At 25.1% G+C, this 20769-nt stretch overlaps 6 protein-coding genes across 9 annotated transcripts; 4 read left to right on the top strand and 2 right to left on the bottom strand.

Annotated features, from left to right (window-relative positions):
- Positions 1–952: 952 nt before the first annotated feature.
- LOC113557342 (tubulin-specific chaperone C-like) lies at positions 953–3844 on the bottom strand. 2 transcript variants are annotated; one of them, XM_026962805.1, is made up of 2 exons: positions 3466–3844; positions 953–2195 (listed from the first exon to the last, which is right to left on the bottom strand). In XM_026962805.1, exon 2 carries the CDS (start codon positions 2025–2027, stop codon positions 1044–1046), a length of 984 nt encoding a protein of 327 aa, XP_026818606.1. In that variant the 5' UTR covers positions 2028–2195; positions 3466–3844; the 3' UTR covers positions 953–1043. The 2 variants fall into 2 exon arrangements, with proteins under 2 accessions (XP_026818606.1, XP_026818607.1); XM_026962806.1 differs by lacking the exon at positions 3466–3844 and adding an exon at positions 2891–3027.
- A 2834-nt stretch (positions 3845–6678) lies between these two features.
- On the top strand, positions 6679–7233 carry LOC113559016 (3-ketoacyl-CoA thiolase, mitochondrial-like). Its single transcript, XM_026964608.1, has 3 exons — positions 6679–6733; positions 6814–7013; positions 7075–7233. Exons 2-3 carry the CDS (start codon positions 6933–6935, stop codon positions 7231–7233), a joined length of 240 nt encoding a protein of 79 aa, XP_026820409.1. The 5' UTR covers positions 6679–6733; positions 6814–6932.
- A 1230-nt stretch (positions 7234–8463) lies between these two features.
- LOC113557066 (tubulin-specific chaperone C-like) lies at positions 8464–10943 on the bottom strand. 2 transcript variants are annotated; one of them, XM_026962357.1, is made up of 3 exons: positions 10859–10943; positions 10542–10783; positions 8464–9670 (listed from the first exon to the last, which is right to left on the bottom strand). In XM_026962357.1, the coding sequence occupies exon 3, from the start codon at positions 9500–9502 to the stop codon at positions 8597–8599; it is 906 nt and encodes a 301-aa protein (XP_026818158.1). In that variant the 5' UTR covers positions 9503–9670; positions 10542–10783; positions 10859–10943; the 3' UTR covers positions 8464–8596. The 2 variants fall into 2 exon arrangements, with proteins under 2 accessions (XP_026818158.1, XP_026818157.1); XM_026962356.1 differs by having other exon boundaries at positions 10542–10925.
- An 853-nt stretch (positions 10944–11796) lies between these two features.
- LOC113558927 lies at positions 11797–14999 on the top strand. The gene is given in 3 exon segments (XM_026964519.1): positions 11797–11936; positions 12900–14223; positions 14226–14999. Coding segments are annotated over 2 exon segments (1959 nt in total). The 5' UTR covers positions 11797–11936; positions 12900–13010; the 3' UTR covers positions 14972–14999.
- Positions 15000–15699: 700 nt separating this feature from the next.
- LOC113556693 (tRNA pseudouridine synthase-like 1) lies at positions 15700–19847 on the top strand. Of its 2 annotated transcripts, XM_026961791.1 has the most exons (8): positions 15700–15863; positions 16494–16622; positions 16825–16914; positions 17260–17388; positions 17752–17922; positions 18010–18114; positions 18773–18902; positions 19456–19847. In XM_026961791.1, the coding sequence occupies exons 1-8, from the start codon at positions 15811–15813 to the stop codon at positions 19816–19818; spliced, it is 1170 nt and encodes a 389-aa protein (XP_026817592.1). In that variant the 5' UTR covers positions 15700–15810; the 3' UTR covers positions 19819–19847. The 2 variants fall into 2 exon arrangements, with proteins under 2 accessions (XP_026817592.1, XP_026817594.1); XM_026961793.1 differs by lacking the exon at positions 16825–16914.
- On the top strand, positions 19773–20401 carry LOC113556695 (dual specificity protein phosphatase 19). The gene has a single exon (XM_026961794.1). It carries the CDS (start codon positions 19790–19792, stop codon positions 20399–20401), a length of 612 nt encoding a protein of 203 aa, XP_026817595.1. The 5' UTR covers positions 19773–19789.
- Positions 20402–20769: the final 368 nt, after the last annotated feature.

Here is a 20769-nt window from a genome sequence, read left to right as displayed (position 1 = left end):
AAAATACCTAATGGCTAATGTTAAATAAGTGCCAACAATGTATCTACTAGACATGGGCAACAATACTTACTTTTTTAATATGTGATCAGTGAATATTTTTTTAGGTAAGTATCAAATAAAAAAACAAAATAATACTTTATTTCAATGATTTTACGTTAATTTCATAGAGACAGATACTATTTAACCAAAATTTTGTAGAATTCAATTATTTACGTAAGTCAATTTAAGTTGAATTTATTTTTTATTTAATAAATTGCAAATTAGTAGATAAGAATACAATTGTATGAGGTATGTAAGTACTGTAAAATCTATGATTATTATAGATATGAAAAAGACGTGTGGCGACTCCTTTAGGTACCCAACCTCTCCTCCAAGATCAGAGTTTCTATGATTTGTAAGTTTTGCAATGTCCTTTTAGCTGTTTTTTGTACATAAATGTGTTTTTCATATTTTCTAACAGATACGCCATATTCCAAATATATACTTATTCAATACACAGGATAGGTCTTACCAGCATATCAATATTTAATTCCTTGGTATCTGATATAATTGTGATTCAATTATGTTGTTTACATATTATTATTTTACAGGTTATTAGACTTTTTACAATAACCCATAGATTTAAAAATAAAATTTAGTAGTTTTGTGTAATTAGTTTTACTAAATTATAAATGAATACTATGTGATTATGAATTCAGCCGAAATATATTGTAAATTTTTATTTATATATTTTGAGAACTAATATTACAATGCAGTACATAATCTATCCCTTAGTTTTTATTTTAAGTAGTAAAAAATATAACTAAAATTATTTAGAAATAAAAATTAACTTTAAAAAATAAGTTATTTGTAAATTAAATAAAATTCAAATAGCTGGAAATATGTTGTTAATTATTTTTATATTTATCTTAAAAACTAATATTAAAATGCAGAGCATTTTCTTTCTCTTGATTTTTATTTTAAATAGTAAAAAATATAAATTAAAATTATCAAAAAAAAATTATCTGTTGATTAAATAAAATTAAATAAAGTAAAAAAAATAACTAGTAATATGGTAAATCATACGTGTCATTTCCTAAACTGCATTCATTGTATCTAGGGTATAATCTTCCATCTTCCATATTCAATAAACGAGGATAAAACTGCAATAACATAGTTTCTTCATTAGGTTGTTGGCGTTCTTCTTCTGGTATTTCACACCAATTTGGTGATGGTTCATAAGATGACAACCAATCTAAATCATTTACAATTTTCCAATTGTTTTTAAATTCATCAAAATTAGCCATTCTAAATGCTTTTTTAAGTAGTGCAGAGGAGTTGTATGAAAGAGGAGCAAATCGTAACTGTTTAGAGTTTTCTATTATAGTGCTACTAGCAACGTAAATATAAAAACTAGTATCAAAAGTATCATGAATACGCAACTGTTGAGATGCACATATAAATATCGAATCCTTACAGTTCTCAATAAAAATCAACGTTTGTGCACATACATATACATAACAGTCTGTCAATGAAGTCGCACGCACAGTATTAGGTGTACCACATATGACAACAAGGCAATTAGTCAATGTATCTAAAACCACATTTTTCATATAGCATTCTTGTTCCGTGAGTACTAAATTTATTGCATCAGAACGATTTTTAAATCCACAGTCTTCTTTATAAACTTCTAATTGATTTACTGGTTCAAATTCGTCTTCAGATTTAGCTACTGCTGATGTAGTAGGTTGTTCAGAAAAAGCAAATTTCTTCTTAGGCTGTAATTTTTCATGCAATTGTTCATAACGCTGAGTAATGTATTTGATTTCATCAGAACACTTTTTCATATTATAAGCTGGTAGAAATGTTTTGGAATCATTTAAAAACTCTTGAAGTTCATTAATTTTTTGTAAAATATTATGAAAATTATCAGTTTTGTTGTTTTCAATACTGATTAACATGTCATTAATTTCATTTGATTTTGTTTTAAACGTGAAATCAAATGATGATTTTTGATTAATTGGTTCTTCTGCAACAGCTGGTTCCATGTTTAGTTCACACAACCAAAACAATTAGTAAAAGGACTCTTTAAGATAAATAAATATACCTATTTTATATGTGATAATTTGTTAATTACAAGATGATGTTTGTTCATGAATCATCCGAGCAGCAGCAACAACATGTGACCAAACAAAAATAGTGATTAGTAAAAGGCCCTAGAAAAAAATTATTTAATTAGTTTGAAGCTTATATTCAAAAAATATTAATAAATTATTGGTGTAAATAGTGTGAAAAAATGTATAGTTTACACTTATGAAACAATATACAGTAGAAATCACTAGAACGAATATCACTGACATAGGCGTGTATAGAGATATTTGATAGGTTGTGCAAGATCATTAAATATTTCTTTTTAAAAATTATTAACACATTAACACATTACAAATTATTATTAGTTAATGGGGACACGATTCATATTTTACAAGTGTGATTATAAGATATTAGCTAAAAAACAAATGTTCAGTTATTACAAGTCGTTATCTTTTTCCAATTATATAGAAATTTAGTTCAACCTGCTAATTAAATTTTTCTGATATACAAATTAAATCTTTAATTTTATTAATATACATATTAGTTAGATAAATTTTATGTTTTGTAATTTTTGTTTTATATATAAACATAATTTCTACAAATGTTGATGTTTTCAAATTTATAAAAATCATAAGCAACGTCAGTTGTATGTTAAAGTTTGTCATGTCATTATTTTTCGTTTGACAAAAAATTGGAAAAATATAGTTAGAAATTATTGAGAAAAACAGTTCAATCATAAAAGAATTCAAAACCTAATTTTCGACAATTTCAATCAAATGGAGAAACCAGAATACATAGAAAATTATGTTTCAAACCATACCACTTCAGATAAAATGTCAAAATGACTGAGCACTGCACAGCACAAGGACCTGGAAGAAACTGCTCTTGTATGGTGGATACAAAATACACCAAGATTATTTTCTAAAATTAAATTTATATAAAATCAGAAGAAAAGAAATAGTATACACAATATTAATAATCAATGATAATATTATTAGGTATGTATAACAAAATAAAATTAAATATAGTACAAATGGAATAAAATAATATCTTTTGTTGTATTAGCATTCGTATTGACCAGTTTCAATGACTTACAGATTACGAGATAAATTCACTGACCTATGGACATCGTTATAACCAGTTTCTACTGTACATACGTGTATATTTTATATTTAAGAATAACGATAATATGTCATGTAGTATATAACAAAAGAAATCAATAGAATTAAGCACTTTATGTGTTGCTGTAGTTATGATAGATGTACATACAAATATAATATATATATACCTACATCTTATCCACAAACAATATTATAACAACTATTTGACCAAAAACACCATCCAACTATATTCTATTTTACTATTTAAATAATTTAAAAATGGTAATAAACTTACAATATTTACAGCATTGATCGTCTTCTTAGTGAGCATCACACAATTCGTAAGCTCTGTCTGCCAACTGTAGAATGTGCCCTGTCTCCTGTGGAACGTCTTGACGGATTTTTGGCGGCAAAAGTATGGGAGTGTGGGATGATAACAAAGAAAACTGCCTAGTCACGCCGGCTGAAGATGCTGCAGCATTTAAGTCGTCGAAAATAAATCACTGACATTAACCATGGTTCTGTAGAATATAATATTATAGGGTCTTCGAAAATTATTCGTCGCCATGACACTAGAGGGCAAAGGTACTTAAACAGTAATTTGGTATTTTGGTAATTTCTACGTTTGTATTTGTGTTAGCACTGCGGTATTCTAGTACTTAACACGATTTAAGATACTATCTTAAGTCGTGGTACTTACTCTCTTTTTAATAATTCCAAAATAATAATATGGTTCTGTTATAATAGTATAATACCTACTTTCACATTTTAGGCACAGGTTTACCTACCTACATATATATTTAAACATTTTAAGTTGTAAAATACTAAAATAGTATTGAAAGTAAAAACAATCAATTAATAAATAATAAATATTTGATGTGTAAATTATTTGTATATTTTTATGACAAGAAATTATTAATATTATGAAAAATAAAGTATAATAAATTAATAAATTAATAGTACTTACCTATATCTTAATAATTAATATATATTATATTATATAAATAACAAATGCCCATTTATATCACATACCTAATTGTGTCATACTCATACACTACCTACGGCCTAGTGGTTTACTGTTTGAATGTTTACTGTAATACCGTAATAATAAGTCATTTTGATTTAATTTTTATACTTTTTAATTATAATTATAATTTCATATTTATGTAATTCACAGAACAATATCGAACAACGATTTAGCTACAAAATAATTGAATTTTAAGTCCCAAAATTGTGGTCTTTTTTCGTTTTTCGTGCTTCGTCCAAACAACACAATACAATATCGTAATATTATTACGTTTCATCGCAGTCCACGTTAATTAAAAATCACTTAAACATTTATTAAGTTTTCAAGTACCTATTACATTTAATTAAACTACATGCCTACTTACTAACTAACTATATATATAAATATTTATATATACATGTATATTTGTTAAAATGCATACCTACTTAGTTATTTATATTGTTTCAAAAATTTATAAAAATACAACAATCAAATGTTCGAAATAACACATACCTAATGGTTTAACTCTTAGACTAGCTAGTACTAACCAAAACTTAAACATTTAGAAATTCTAACGTAGAAAGAACCAAAATGACTTCTGTAAAGTATAAAGTTTTATTTTAAATTTTGAACGGAGTGAAGAATGTATTGATTTTACAATAATGTGTTTTGTTTTTACTCTTTGAAAAGGAAATTGAATCTAGTTGGTACTTTGGAGAGGGTGGGGTCAAAAGTAAAAAATTTTCAGTAGTTTTCAAAAGCAATAATTAAAACCCTGAAAAAGTAATGGAAAAACGGGAATTTTTACGCATAACCACTTTCCGACAAAATCAATTTTTAATTTTGCTGTAACCCAAAAACAAATTATTGTAAATACTTGTAATTTTTACCAAATGTTGATATTAGCGTTATATCTATTTACCATTAAATTTTCAAAATATTTAGAATTTTTTTAAACTAATTTTATATATAATTAATGACCATTGAAATTTTTGATTTTTCTAAATTATTTTTCTTGAAATGACGATAAAAAAAAATTGCCTTTCCAAAAATCTTTAAAATTTAATACAAGGTTTATTATAAATTGTTCTTATTATAGTAAATAAAAATCAAAAATCGTTGGTCACAATTTTTGTTTACAAGCACTACAATTTCAAATGTTTATAAAATATGCCAAAATCGCGAAAATTTGCAAGGAATTTTAAAGTTGAAAATGTATAACTGTTTTGTAATATATATATCTAAGGTTAAAAAACCCAACACGAGGTTCTGCATAATTTTTTCTTCGAATAACTGCAAAATAAATCTCCAGCGTCAATTTAGAAAAGATTTTAAGAGCGTATGAAATATATTAGTCTATCGCTATCTATTATCTATATACTTATTATCTTTTACGCTGGAGCACAAAAATCCCAATTGCTACGGTCTGTGGTACTCACAAGGTATAACATATTTACACAAAAAAAACCACCCAACTTTAAGGAGCTCTATCACGTCAACGAATTAATGAAAAATGAAAATTTGAACATGATAATTCATAAGTAAAAATGCTTTATTAAATTATGACATTTTTAGTATGGGTTGCTATTTGAAAATTAAAAGTTAATGGTGGTTTATCTAATAAATATAAGGGTGAAAATATTAAATAATTAGATAATTCTAAAACAGTATAGATTTGAAATTTTGAAAAAAAAAAATTGGAAAAAAGTGAATAGGTACTTTTTGAGATAATGAGTATTCGTGAACGACCCAACGTGGGAGTCATGGGGGTCATCCCTCACTCAGACCACAATGTTTGATTTTCAGTCGGCAAAATGAAAATTATTTTCGTCTGAATTAAATTAAATTGTTTTAAAACAATGGGAGGGGATTTAAATAAACTTAAAATCTTAATATTAATTAAACTCAATATTCTAATATGAATTAAAAATAACAAATTAGATATTTTTAGTATTTTTTTACTTCAAATTTAATTGAAACTAAAAATTGAAATATAAGGTAATAAAGAAATTAAAAAGGGTGGACAAGTGGGTCTGCTGCATACTGTATAGTAGAGCCAGTAGTGGTGAAGGTTGAAGAGTAGGTCACTATAATGGATGTGTTACATTTGAATGCAATGACAAGTATTATTATGTACGAAAAACGATTCGGAATGGAGATGATTTGTCTGTCTAAGAACTAGGATATATCATACATATTATATTATATTATATTTGTATTATATTAATAGATATTATTATCTATATTTAAATTGTAACTTATTTTTCTCAACTACTGATGAAAGTATCAAGTTTCTACAACATATTTTTTTAATAACAATAAATATATTAAATCGTTTTAAATCATATCATTATTTTCCGTGATTTCGTAAAAAATTAAATTTCATATGCTCATCAAATTTATTTTATATTGACACTGGAGTTTTTTTTACAGTAATTTGAAGAAAAAGATATAGAGAACCTTAAATTGGGTTTCTTAACTTTAGATTTAAATCACAAAAATTGTATAAATTTTCGACCAAGATTACTTGCAAATTTTCACGATTTTGACTTATTTCGTAAACATTAAAACTTAATAAATTAACTAATTATTATTCTATAATGACCAATACTCTACATAATTTTTTTAATAAATAAGGTATATGTGATGGTGCAGGAGCTGTCATATTAGCTAGTGAAGAAGCATTGAAAAAATATTCTCTGACTCTACTGGCAAGATTAGTTGGTTACTCAGTCGTAGGTGTTGATCCAAGCATAATGGGTATTGGTCCAGCTCCGTCAATTTCAAAATTATTGAGCATCACTGGAAAAACCCTTAATGATATTGATTTAGTTGAGGTAACTTAAATTATTTCAAAAAGTTTCCTGCAAATTTAAAATTGAATATTGTATTTTTAAGATTAATGAAGCATTTGGAGCTCAAACTCTTGCTTGCCAAAAAGAATTAAAACTTGACATTGAAAAACTTAATGTTAATGGTGGTGCTATTGCAATTGGGCATCCATTGGCAGCATCAGGAACCAGAATTACTAGTCATCTTGTCCATGAAATCAGGTAACTGAGTCACTCTTTTAACATATTTATTATTGGAACTTTAAAACTAGGAAGTAATTCATATATTAAATTACTTTTTAATGCTAAGAATTGATAAAATTGTTACAATTAAACTTATTAATCATTGATAAAAATCATGAACTAAATAGACATTTTAATAAACATTGCACTTTGGTATTATAACCAATTAATTATTAATTTCACTGTACAATTAATTTATGTTTGAAATGTATTTTATTTATTTTATAACAACATAAGGTTTAATCAAAATATTTTTTTTTTAACTTATTACTTTGGTGTAAAAAAAAAAACATCTATTATACTCAACTGTTATTTATTTATTTTTATAAATCATAATATATATTTTTACTTAACAACAAATCTACCCATATATTTTATATTAATTTAAAATAAGTCTTTTGAAATTAATATATATTTTTATTTATGAATAAAAAGTTCAACCTGTTTTTCTTTAAAATTACCGTATTAGGAAAAGTTCAAAAATTTATTTTTAGCACTATTTCATCAAGTTGTGAATGCTTCTCATCGATTTTCTTCATTGTAATATGTCAGTAATGAGTGTTTCATATTCAGTAGCGGATTTAAGGAAAGGACCAGAGAGCCCTGGCACCTCCCCATGGCCCATAAGATATATGAAAATATAACTGTGAAATAAAACTATATTTTTAATTTTAATACTTTTTTTTTTGTGTGTGCACTTATATAATACATTTATACTAATATAAATGTTTTAATAAAAATATGTAAAAATGTAAAAAATAATCCTTCCCCCCCCAAAAAAAAAAGAAAAATCCTAGATCTGCCACTGTTCATAAGTAAATGGTAATATTATCTCTTATTATCTCTTAAGTTTTGCAATGTCCTTTTAGCTATTTTTTGTACATAAATATGTTTTTCATATTTTCTAACAGATATGCCATATTCCAAATATATACTTATTCAATACACAGAATAGGTCTTACCAGCATATCATTATTTAATTCTTTGGTATCTGATATAATTGTGATTCGATTATGTTGTTTACATATTATTATTTTACAGGTTATTAGACTTTTTACAATAATCCATAAATTTAAAAATAAAATTTAGTAGTTTTGTGTAATTAGTTAAACTAAATTATAAATGAATACAATGTTATTATGAATTCAACCAAAATATATTGGAAATTTTTATTTATAAATATCTTACGACTTAATATTACAATGCAGTGAATTTTCTATCTGTTAGTTTTTTTTTTTTTTAAAGTAAAAATAATTATTAAAACTTAAAATAAATAATCTGTATATTAAATAAAGTTAAATAGAGTAAAAAATATAACTATTAAAATGTTAAATCAAACGTGTCAACTATTGATCTGTTATAAAGTTATCAGTTTCTTCACTAGGTTGTTGGCGTTCTTCTTCTGGTATTTCACACCAATTTGGTGATGGTTCATAAGATGACAACCAATCAAAATCATTTACAATTTTCCAATTATTTTTAAATTCATCAAAATTTGCCTTTCTAAATGCTTTTTTAAGTATTGCAGAGTTAAATGAAAGAGGAGCAAATCGTAACTGTTTAGAGTTTTCTATTATAGCGCTACTAGTAACGTAAATATAAAAACTAGTATCAAAAGTATCATGAATACGCAACTGCTGAGATGCACATATAAATATTGAATCCTTACAGTTCTCAATAAAAATTGACGTTTGTGCGCATACATATACCTTACACTTTGTCAATGATGTTGCACGCACAGTACTAGGTGTTCCACACATGAGAACAGTGCAATTAATCAATGTATCTAAAGCTACATCTTTCATATGGCATTCATGTTCCGTGAGTACTAAATTATTTACATCAGAACGATTTTTAAATCCACAGTCTTCTTTATAAACTTTTAATTGATTTACTTGTTCAAATTTGTCTTCAGCTTTAGTTTTTGCTTTAGCTACTGCTGATGTAGCTGGTTGTTTACCAAAAGCAAATTTCTTCTTAGGCTGTAATTTTTCATGCAATAGTTCATAACGCTTAGTAATGTGTTTGATTTCATCTGAACACTTTTTCATATTATAAGCTGGTAGAAATGTTTTGGAATCATTTAAAAACTCTTGAAGTTCATTAATTTTTTGTAAAATATTATGAAAATTATCAGTTTTGTTGTTTTCAATACTGATTAACATGTCATTAATTTCATTTGATTTTGTTTTAAACGTGAAATCAAATGATGACTTTTGATTAATTGGTTCTTCTGCAACAGCTGGTTTCATGTTTAGTTCACACAACCAAAACAATTAGTAAAAGGACTCTTTAAGATAAATAAATATACCTATTTTATATGTGATAATTTGTTAATTACAAGATGATGTTTGTTCATGAATCATCCGAGCAGCAGCAACAACATATGACCAAACAAAAATAGTGATTAGTAAAAGGCCCTAGAAAAAAATTATTTAATTAGTTTGAAGCTTATATTCAAAAAATATTAATAAATTATTGGTGTAAGTAGTGTGAAAAATGTATAGTTTACACTTATGAAACAATATACAGTAGAAATCAGTAGAACGAATATCACTGACATAGGCGTGTATAGAGATATTTGATAGGTTGTGCAAGATCATTAAATATTTCTTTTTAAAAATTATTAACACATTAACACATTACAAATTATTATTAGTTAATGGGGACACGATTCATATTTTACTAGTATGATTATAAGATATCGGCTATAGAATAGAATGCACTGCACAGCACAAGGATCTGGAAGAAACTGCTTTTGTACGGTCGATACAAAATGTACTAAGGTTAATTTCTGAAATTAAATTTGTATAAAATCAGAAGAAAAGAAATAGTATACACTATATTTATAATCAATGATAATATTATTAGGTAGGTATGTATAACAAAATAAAATTAAATGTATTACAAATGGAATGTATATGAATAAGATTTTTCTTTTTAAATTAAATATATATATTAAGGATACAGTATTAATATTCGTATTGACCGGTTACGAGATAAATTCACTGGCCTTTGGAAATCGTTAAAACCAATTTCCACTGTATATAAGTGAATATTTTATATATAAAAATAAAGATGTTATGTCATGTAGTATATAACAAAAGAAATCAATAGAATTAAGCACTTTATGTGTTGCTATAGTTATGATAGATGTACATTCAAATAATATATATATATATACCTACATCTTATCCACAAACAATATTATAACAACTATTTGACCAAAAACACCATCCAACTATATTCTATTTTACTATTTAAATAATTTAAAAATGGTAATAAACTTACAATATTTACAGCATTGATCGTCTTCTTAGTGAGCATCATACAATTCGTAAGCTCTGTCTGCCAACTGTAGAATGTGCCCTGTCCCCTGTGGTACGTCTTGATGGGTTTTGGCCGTTTTGGGCAGCAAAATTGTGGAAGTGTGGGGTGATAACAAAAAAAACTGCCTAATCACGCCGGCTGAAGATGCTCCAGCAATTAAGGCGTTGAAAAGAGATTACTTACATTAATCGTGATTCTGTAATCTGTAAAATATATTATTTTAGAGAATAATTCGTCGTCATGACTCCAAAGGTAAACAGTTATTTGGTAATTTCTACCTTCTACGTTTGTATAATGTATTTGTGTTAACACAGTGGTTTTTTTAGCGAGTTTTATAAAATTTGGTATTTTAGTAACTCTTTTTGATAATACCAAAATAATAATATTGTTCTGTGTCTCTATGATAATACCTACTTTCACATTTCAGGTTTACCTACCTACCATAATATACAATATTATTTTAAACATTTAAACTGTAAAATACTAAAATAGTATTGTAAATAAAAAAACAATTAATTAATAAATAATAAATATTATTGGTGTAAATTATTTTTATATTCTTTTGACGTTATTATAAGAAACTATTAATATGAAAAATAAAGTATAATAAATTAATAGTACCTACCTATATTGGCTATATCTTAATATATATTGTATTATATTATATTATATAAATATAAATAACAAATGCCTATTTATATCACGTACCTAATTGTGTCATACTCATACAGTAACTGCGGCCTAGTGGTTTACTGTTTGAATGTTTATCGTAATACCGTAATAATAAGTAATTATGATTTAATTTTTATATTTATGTAATTTACAGAACAATATCGATCAACGTTTAAGCTAAATTTTATGTCCCAAAATCGTGGTTTTTTTTTTCTTTCTTCGTCCAAACAATTCAATAAACTATCATAATATTATTACGTTTCATCGCAATCTCCATTAATTAAAAATCATTTCTATGGCTTTTTAAGCTATATATAATATATTGTTTAACATAAAACGTTATACTGAATACCTGCCAAATCAGTAGGTAATCAACTATTTATTTATATTTTCTTTGTGAAATGAAAGTCTCAAAAACGTTGTACTTTTCACAGATATCATAAGAATCTGATTTATTTTTCTTATGTGCCGTGTTTATTCAATTAATTTGTTTGTTTTATTCATTATAAAAAAAAATAGTCACAATGTTATTTGAGTACATTTAGTTTATTGATCTCAGCTATAGAGTTTTAATACATTGATTCAAAATAATACATAACAATTTATTGATGAACACATTTGTATTTATTTTCAAAAAAGACAAAGGCTGAAGATATGGAGTACACATATTCACTAGATGTCTTGGTAGGTACATTACTTATTTAATATAATATTGTATTTATGTTATACAAAATCTAATGATTTAATACTTATTCTAATGTGTGTATAAACTGAATGAATAGTTTTTATAGTTTAAATACAAATTCATGAATTTCATGAGTATTATAAATTTAATCAAAACAAATAGGGTCTAGTTTAAACCTTGAGCCATCTACAAATAACATGAATAATTAATCAATAAGTACGTACCTGTACTATCGTTTAAGTTATAATACATAAATACCTGAATACCTCGAAAAATATATTTAATAAAATACTTATACTATATTAATATTATTATAAATGGCTAATCATTTATTATTATTAGTCATAAACTCATAACGTATTACAAATAGGTAATTAGTATAAATCACTTTAATTTCTAACTTCCCATAAGTTAATCTATTTCTTGTGTCCGAATGTCCGGTACTGGTGGTTCATTTTAAATAATTACTATTATAAAATTTTAATCATTTCAAAAAAATAAAATTTTTAAATTATTCAAAATCAATTTTATCTAGATTACAATCAAATAACTAAAATCGTTATTTTTAAATTTTGAACAGAGTGACGAATGTATTGATACAATAATATGTCGATATGTGTTTTTTTTTATTCATACTGTATAGATGATAAATAGGTAGTCGATTAAATACTTCAATTTTTAATATTGAAGGTAGTTAAAGATAGCAAATTAGATATAGTTTAAAAATTCCCAGTACTTTTTTATAATTGGGAAAAACAAAAAAAAAAATTAAGAAAAAGCCGGAATTTTTATACAACAATTTTCAACGAAATTGATTTTTACCCGACAAATAATTTTTTTATCGATATTTATTAAGTTTTCAAGTTTTACATTTAATTAAACTACATACCTACCTACTAACCAACTATAAATGTATATTTCCAAAAATGCATATTTAATTATTTTAGTTTATTTTGTTTCAGAAATTTATAAAAATACAATAACAATCAAATTTTCAAAATAACACATACATAGTGGCTATAGTATCAACCAAAACTCAAAAATTTAGAAACTTAAACGTATAAAGAACCAAAATGACTTTTGTTTCAAAATCATCTACTTCCTATAATTTATCTACTAATTCAGATTCAGAAAATGAAATTAGAAGTAATATAAAACTTGATTTTGCTAAAATAGATTTTAAAAAAACCTTTAATACAGAACTTGCATCAAGCTTATCACGCCAAACTATAAACAACTCATTACGATATTTTAAAAAACTTAAAAGAAAAAAACCAATATACGAATCTGATTCTAGCTCTCTTTCATATACATTAAACCCATTGGAGGATAAATATAATTTATCTAATTTAAAAAACGTGCCAAATTACAAGAAAAAAAAACATGATGGTTTTAAGAATAAAAATATCGCATACCGTAATTCAATTGATTTAAATAAAGAATTTACAAACGCCTTTGAATCTTCTTCTGATTCTGATTTTCCTGATATTAAATATTTAAGAACTATATCAAAAAATAAAGAGGTTAATACTTCATCTGTCAGTAAGGAGTCGAAACAAAATGATATTTATTCAAGTTTAACAAGTAAGAAACGACCAACATCGATTAATATCACTAAAATTGCCGAAAATATTAGTAATGATTTAGAATCATCGATGTCATCAGATATAACTGATTTTGATTTTACTCAAATAAAAACTGATTCTGTTAACTTTCAACAGAAAGATATTTATACTAATAATGAATTAAACTTGGATCAACTATTATCAGATTGTAGTCTATCTGATGTATTATTGGTTAGAGAAGATAATAGTGATTTAAAAAGCCTATTTGATCCCATACCAGGTACAGATAATTCAATTATACAAATCAAAACGCCATTAAACATAAGTTTAGACATTAGTAATGAGCTAACGCAGCAATCATCAAACGATATTATAAATGTACCAGATTTAATCGAAAACGAGGCTACAGTAGTTGAACAAACTAAAACTGTTGATGAAATTGAAATTTTTAAACCAGAACTTAAATTAAACAACGAGAATTCCAATAGTAATGAAACAAAATCATTTTCTAAACAAAGATCAAATTCTCAATTCTCAATTGAAGAAAGTGTTATGTCTGAACCAGTTTGCAACCACTGTAATCGTTCTAGTAAATTAAAAACTAAAAACACCAGTGATACTAAAATAAGAAATACAAAACGAAGTAAATCAAAACGTTCACATGAAAAAACATTAGGAAGTACATCAGATATTTTGCGAATTAAAAAATCTGATAAAAAAAAAAAAAGAACAGTGCGAAAACAAATGAGACTGTTGAAGATATTGGTCTAGAATATGATACAGGTAAAGATAACTATATGGTAGAGTTACCGAATGGAGCTTTAGTTCCAGTATTTTTATCAACATTAAAACCTAAAAATGTAAAAAAACTTTGCGCTTGCGGAATTACTATATCTGATATTCCTCTTTATTGGAGCGAATCTTTTCACGATATTTTGCATCAAAATATTTATAAATTACGTTTTAATGGTAATATATCAGACGATGACACTGTTAACATTAAACAAAATGATTTATTCTTTAGGATTTTAATGTTATGTGAAAACCATTATAATAACGAAAACATAAAAAAATCAATCAAAGATGTGGATGATTTTGTGTGCTTAGAATATGGCATTTCAAATACAATTATTCAATCATATAAATATTCTACATATTTAGCGGTATTACCTAGCTTTAAGGTGATAGGATACTTAGAAGTGGAGCCCATACAAAAAGCTTATAAACTTAACAATGACGAACAATATTCAGAAAATACGATAGTATCCGTGAAGTATGGTGTATCAAAGATATGGACTTTTATTAAATACAGACATAAAAACATCGATATTACTTTGTTGGAAACATTTTGTAAAAAAAAAAATCTTCAAACGAAAGACTTGGCTTTTTGTTTAGACGGATGTCAAGGAATCCAATTTGCTCAAAAATACACGGGAAATAAAAATATTTTAATTTACAACGAACTTTAAGCTTAGTTGTTGTATGTACTTATATACATCTATATATAGTATCAGGTGGTAAAGTTATTTGATTTTGTAAAATTATACATAAGTACCTACTTATTCAAATTTTATAACATCATACAATAAAAAGATGTTATTTTTTTCAAATACTAATTACAAAAATAAGTTTAGTGCTTTAATTACACATTATATATTAGTTTATATTAATATTGTTATAATTTATAAAGATTAACTTAACTGATAAACTTGTTAATAAAATATCAGAATTTATTAAAACAAAATATAATATTATGACTTATTACTATACAGTATACTTATTACCTACATTTACATTGAACATACTTTAATAATTATATTTATGTAGAAATTAATTAATTTTTTTCTAACATTACTATTTAATAATTAAATTTCTATATTTTCAGATGCCCCCACCGACCACACCTTTTGTATAGACAGCTCATTGCAGTTATTCGGTTATTCCATTAGGTAATTCATTGTTTGTATAATATTACAAATATTACGATAATATGATATAAGATTTTTCTAAGCAAATGATTGCATTACAATTTACAGTATTGTAGTAAAGGAAATGGAACTTCTCGTTCTTATATTTTTATCAGTAGTTAATAGCAATAATATCACAGAATATTATTATTATTTCATTATTGTGTGATAATATTATCAATTGCGTATCCATATCATAGTCGGTACTCGGTAGAAGATAAAATGTTCACAAATCACAACCATTAGAGCATTCAACATTTTAAGCACATTGCTTATTCGCTTCACGTGTTGACGCGGACGTTTGTAATTTTCTTTCAATTCATTGTTGACATATAAAAAATATGACTATAAACCGATATTTATTATATTTTTCATATATTGGGACTAGATTTCGGTAAGAAATTAAGAAATTTAAAGGTACTTACTTTCTGTTAACTAAAATATTTAAGTATTAAAAATGCAATTCCAAGTTGCATAAAAAAATACAATTATTTAATGGTTTACAAAAAAGTAATGTATCAACCATGAGTTACTAAATTATGTTAAGGAACTACATTAACTCACTATTGATATCTTAAATATTTTTTTATACAACCAGTTATTAAAGTTTTGTTAGGTTTTGTGCTGATGATATTTTGTTATTCAGTGAGAATAAATTTTATTTACACAATTTATGAAATTAATAATCTATTTTTTTAAATTTATTTGTATACATTAACAATTATATTATTTTTATTTCTTAAGAGAAAGTTAATATTATATTTGAAATAAATAAAAATGTAACTAATTTAGTGTATCAATGTGATACTGAAATCTCATTTATAAAATATGATTACTGTAGAATGTCTTCATTTATGTTACCATTTTTATTTCATCTTGCTAATAATTTTAGGACAATGCACATCAATGGCAAACAACTTCATTGTTATTATTTGTTTACTTTTAAGTATGTAGGTTGTATAATACTAATTGGAGTCTTAAACATTTATGTACAAAATATATTAAATTGTGTTTAAATTTTTAGTGGAGTACAACGACAATTGACTTATGATATGCTACATAATGATGATCCATCTTCAGTACAAGGATTATTAGAATATGCTTTAAAGCAATTACAACCTCTAAATATTCCAAAATTACATTTATCAAGCCGGTTAGTAAACATTTAAAAATAAATTAATCAATTAGTAAAATTTGTAAACATTAAGGTTCCTTCAGAGATGTATTGATAATACTACAGAGTACATTTTTTTATTTTGTGAGCAAAATTATAATATGTTATATATTGTATACTACAATCTATTCAGAATAAGAAAGTAGCCAGATGGTAACCAGTTTTCATTGGTGATATTCAGGTCAATTTCAAATGGTGCAAATTCTCATTTGAAATGGTTTGTAGGGACAGTGCACAGAATGTTACCCATGTACAGTAATCGGCCGCCCAGGTATCTTATTCTGATAAGAATATAAATAATATATTGTACTTAAATATTATTATAGTGACATTGTATATTATAAAAAAATTAATATAATTATAAGTCGTGCAAAGATTTGATCAATGGTATCATCATAGCTTCAGACGCAGATCCAGAATATATTAACGGTGGAGGGGGGAGGGCAATTCCATGTGCGTATCATATTTTATTGGCTTCCAAAAACCAAACAAAATATTTTGTTTATTTTATGTTCTACCATAAATATTATTTTAATATTATATTTAGCTCCAAGATTTTTGAAATTTTTTTTTTTTTATATTCATATTAATAAATTGTTTTTTATTTTACTTATAGGACAGATCAAGGAGTTCATTCGTTTAAGTCATCTGCTCATTTAGATTTAGAACTACCATATACTTGTCATCCCAATAAACTTGTATTCCAGGTGAATAACTTCTTAAGCTCCTGTGAAGTTCCTATTAAGTATGTTACAATTTACGGTTATAAATTAATTATTTTTCATTTTAAATCATTAAATTTTGATTATTTAACTTATAATTTATTTAAAATATTAACTTTTTAATAATAAATACCTACCTAAGATAATTAAATAGATTTTTAATAAATTTGATTCAACTATTAATGGTTGAACATACTACATTTTACTATCCATTGTAGTAGGTACTTTAAAAATTATTTTATGTATTTGTATATAATATAATATTGGTTAGTTTTTATTTCTATGCATTTAATATTAAAAAAAATTATAACAATATTTATTGAAATGATTGTATTGATTCAGTGTAAAAATAATATAAAAAAAGTATTATGTTTTATAATTTATAGGCTAATTAGTGCTCAAATAGTTTCCAGTGATTTCAACGCAAGAGCTTGTGCAAAATGGAGAAAATATTTGTATCGATTAGCAGTGATCAAACCAGAATTTAAAGATCTATATACTGAAAGATTTGTGTTTCCAATTCCAATTACAGAAGTGAAACGTTGTTATTTTATTCAGTGAGTTATTCTTTCTTCTTTAAATAATTCCTTTTTATTTGAAATTAATATTTCAAGTTTAATCATATTTTTTTTCACTGATTTCAGTACAAGTACTGATTTTGATGTAGAACTAGTGAAGAATGTACTACCACTATTTATTGGAACAAGAGATTTCAAAACATTTATGGGAAAATCTGGATTAAATACTGAGTAATTTTTTAAAACACCTTATAAATTACATACTCTATTCTCGTTAAAAAAGAAAGAAAGATCTTCTGTAATCAACTTGTACGCATGGGCACGGAATTACTACACGACAGACGTACAGATGATCTATTTGGTTAAGCAATTAACAAGTGTTTGACTGCCACTCAAAAAAAAATAGTTGCTACCAAAGTTCCTTTTTAACATAAATAAAGATAGAATATTAAATATTTATGATTTGAATTAAATGTAATCAAAGGTGATTAAAATTAAACCATAGGCATGGGTCTAAAGTACACTTCTATTTGAAAAATTTGACTGAGTTGACTATTAATATTTATAATTATTTAAGTTTTAAGTGTATCAAAGATTAAGATATTTAGTGATATAAGTTTGTAGCTCATTAATATTAATATTTTGTATTTTACCACTCTTTTCGATAGTTTTAACACATCTATGATTTGATTTGCCATTATTTATTCAATGTTAGAAAAATAACGTTTAAATTGTACAATAATGAATAAACTCATATAATATTATATGCATTATTATTTATTAACTTAATAATTAAGATTTTAAATCTTGAGCAATGTAACAAATATATTTTATGCATGTTATACATTACAACCATTACACCTTTAGTATTAAAATTTTTTTTTTCTAGTATAAGTACAATACGCACTTGGAACAACATTGAAATAGTTCCAGGCCGTTCATTTTACCCGACAGATATAGACAAATACTATAATTATTGGGATATTCATGTTGATGCAAAATCATTTCTTTACAAACAAGTAAGAGTTTATGACTAACATGCATTTAATTATTATTTTTAACTGTTATTTTTATTAGTAATTTTTTAACTAATTTAATGGTCGTAGTATTGAATAAATTTATAATTAATAATTATATTTATTATTTAAGTACTGAATATTCAAAAGTTCTACTTTTTTCATTTACTTGAAGTCTTAATATAAAATATAGTTATTTTTCCTGATATCTCTTATAATCTTAAATTAAAGACGTTATGTTCTTAGAAAATTTTTAAAAAAAGTTTATGTACCATTTATTTTTTTCATTTATCTACAACTAAATTATGATTTCTGACTAAGTTCTGAGACTTGCTGCCTGTAGCTGCATCATATTTAATTTTTCTCATAATATTAAAATATAACTATTGATCATTAATACACTTGTACATACAAACGATTTGCCAAGCCTCTGATTTTATAGTTATGAAGGTTTACATACCTTGATTATTCAAAAATTATTGTACAAATTATGTGATTAGAGTGATTAGACATGTTATCATGATATCTCAACTAAACTGTTGTTTTTGTTTTTTAGATTAGACGTACTGTTGGTGTGCTTATTAAAGTTGCACAAAAATTAATTACATACGATGATGTTAAATACATGTTTGATAATCCATCAATTAATAGTTGGAATACAAAAGTATCAACAGCACCAAGCCATGGCTTATATTTATACGACATTGGATATGATGAAAAAGACTTAATTTTACCAATAGAACACAATAAATTGGAAGAACCAGTTCAAAATGAAAGTCCTGAGGAAATGTCTTTAGATTTAAAAAAAGAAATAGTGAAACAACGAATAGAAAATCGAAGAATTGCTCTTGAAGCTCGTACTGCTAAGTCAGTTGAAAAGATTAAAAATCATGAGTTTCTTAGATCAATTAAAAAGTAAAAAAAATAGTTTAAAAAGTGTTGAAACAAAAGTAATTACAGAAAGTGGTCTTATTTTTAAAGAAATAAAATTAGCAGATGGTTTTAAAAAACAATGCTTGTTGAATGAACAAACTTATGGTTTTATTGTTGATTCAAATCCAGATCTTAATGCTGGTCATGTATTTGAATTTCTATATTTTGGCTCACAAGATATTGCTTGTGACCCAAATATTTTAAATACATTACAAATTACTGATATATTGAGTATTGGTGTTACAGTACCCAAATACAATAACTTTATGTACAAATTTATTGAAGCCTATGATTTACCATCATTTAATATGAATAGTATTTTTGATGAATGTTTTTTATACATTGAAAACATTCGTTTACAGAGTCGTCGAATATTTATTCATTGTAATGCTGGCATATCTCGTTCACCAACCATTGTTATAGCATATGTCATGAAATATTTAAAAGTTGATTTTGAACATGCTTTTAAACTTGTTAAAGAAACTAGATTAACTATTAATCCTAATGCTGGTTTTCTTTCTCAATTAAAAGATTATGATAATTATTTAAAAAATAATTTGTATCTGTAAATTTAAAATATATATGTTTATAATTTAATATTAGAGTGAATTTATTTACAATTCCCATAATTGTAGCTACAATACATAAAGTGTAATTGTCTCCAGAATAACCTTTTGTCACTACACAGCTCACAGATATTTTATTCTTAATTTATATGGGTACATTTTATGAATCATGATAAATTATCATTTGTTATGATTATAGTAACTATTGTTAATATTTCTAATCGATAGTACCTACTAAATATATCAATTATATGACTTTAGATTAAAATATAGTTTTTGGTTTCTAGATTGTACCTGCTAAAATATGGATCTTCTGGAAATTTAAAATATTAAATGCATCCAGTGAATACACACACTACAACTATATTTTA

Source organism: Rhopalosiphum maidis, chromosome 4 (assembly GCF_003676215.2).
Source record: "Rhopalosiphum maidis isolate BTI-1 chromosome 4, ASM367621v3, whole genome shotgun sequence".
NCBI classification, from domain to species: domain Eukaryota; kingdom Metazoa; phylum Arthropoda; class Insecta; order Hemiptera; family Aphididae; genus Rhopalosiphum; species Rhopalosiphum maidis.
The sequence above is the reverse complement of the archived record's forward strand: the minus strand, read 5'-3'. Positions and strand labels throughout refer to the sequence as shown.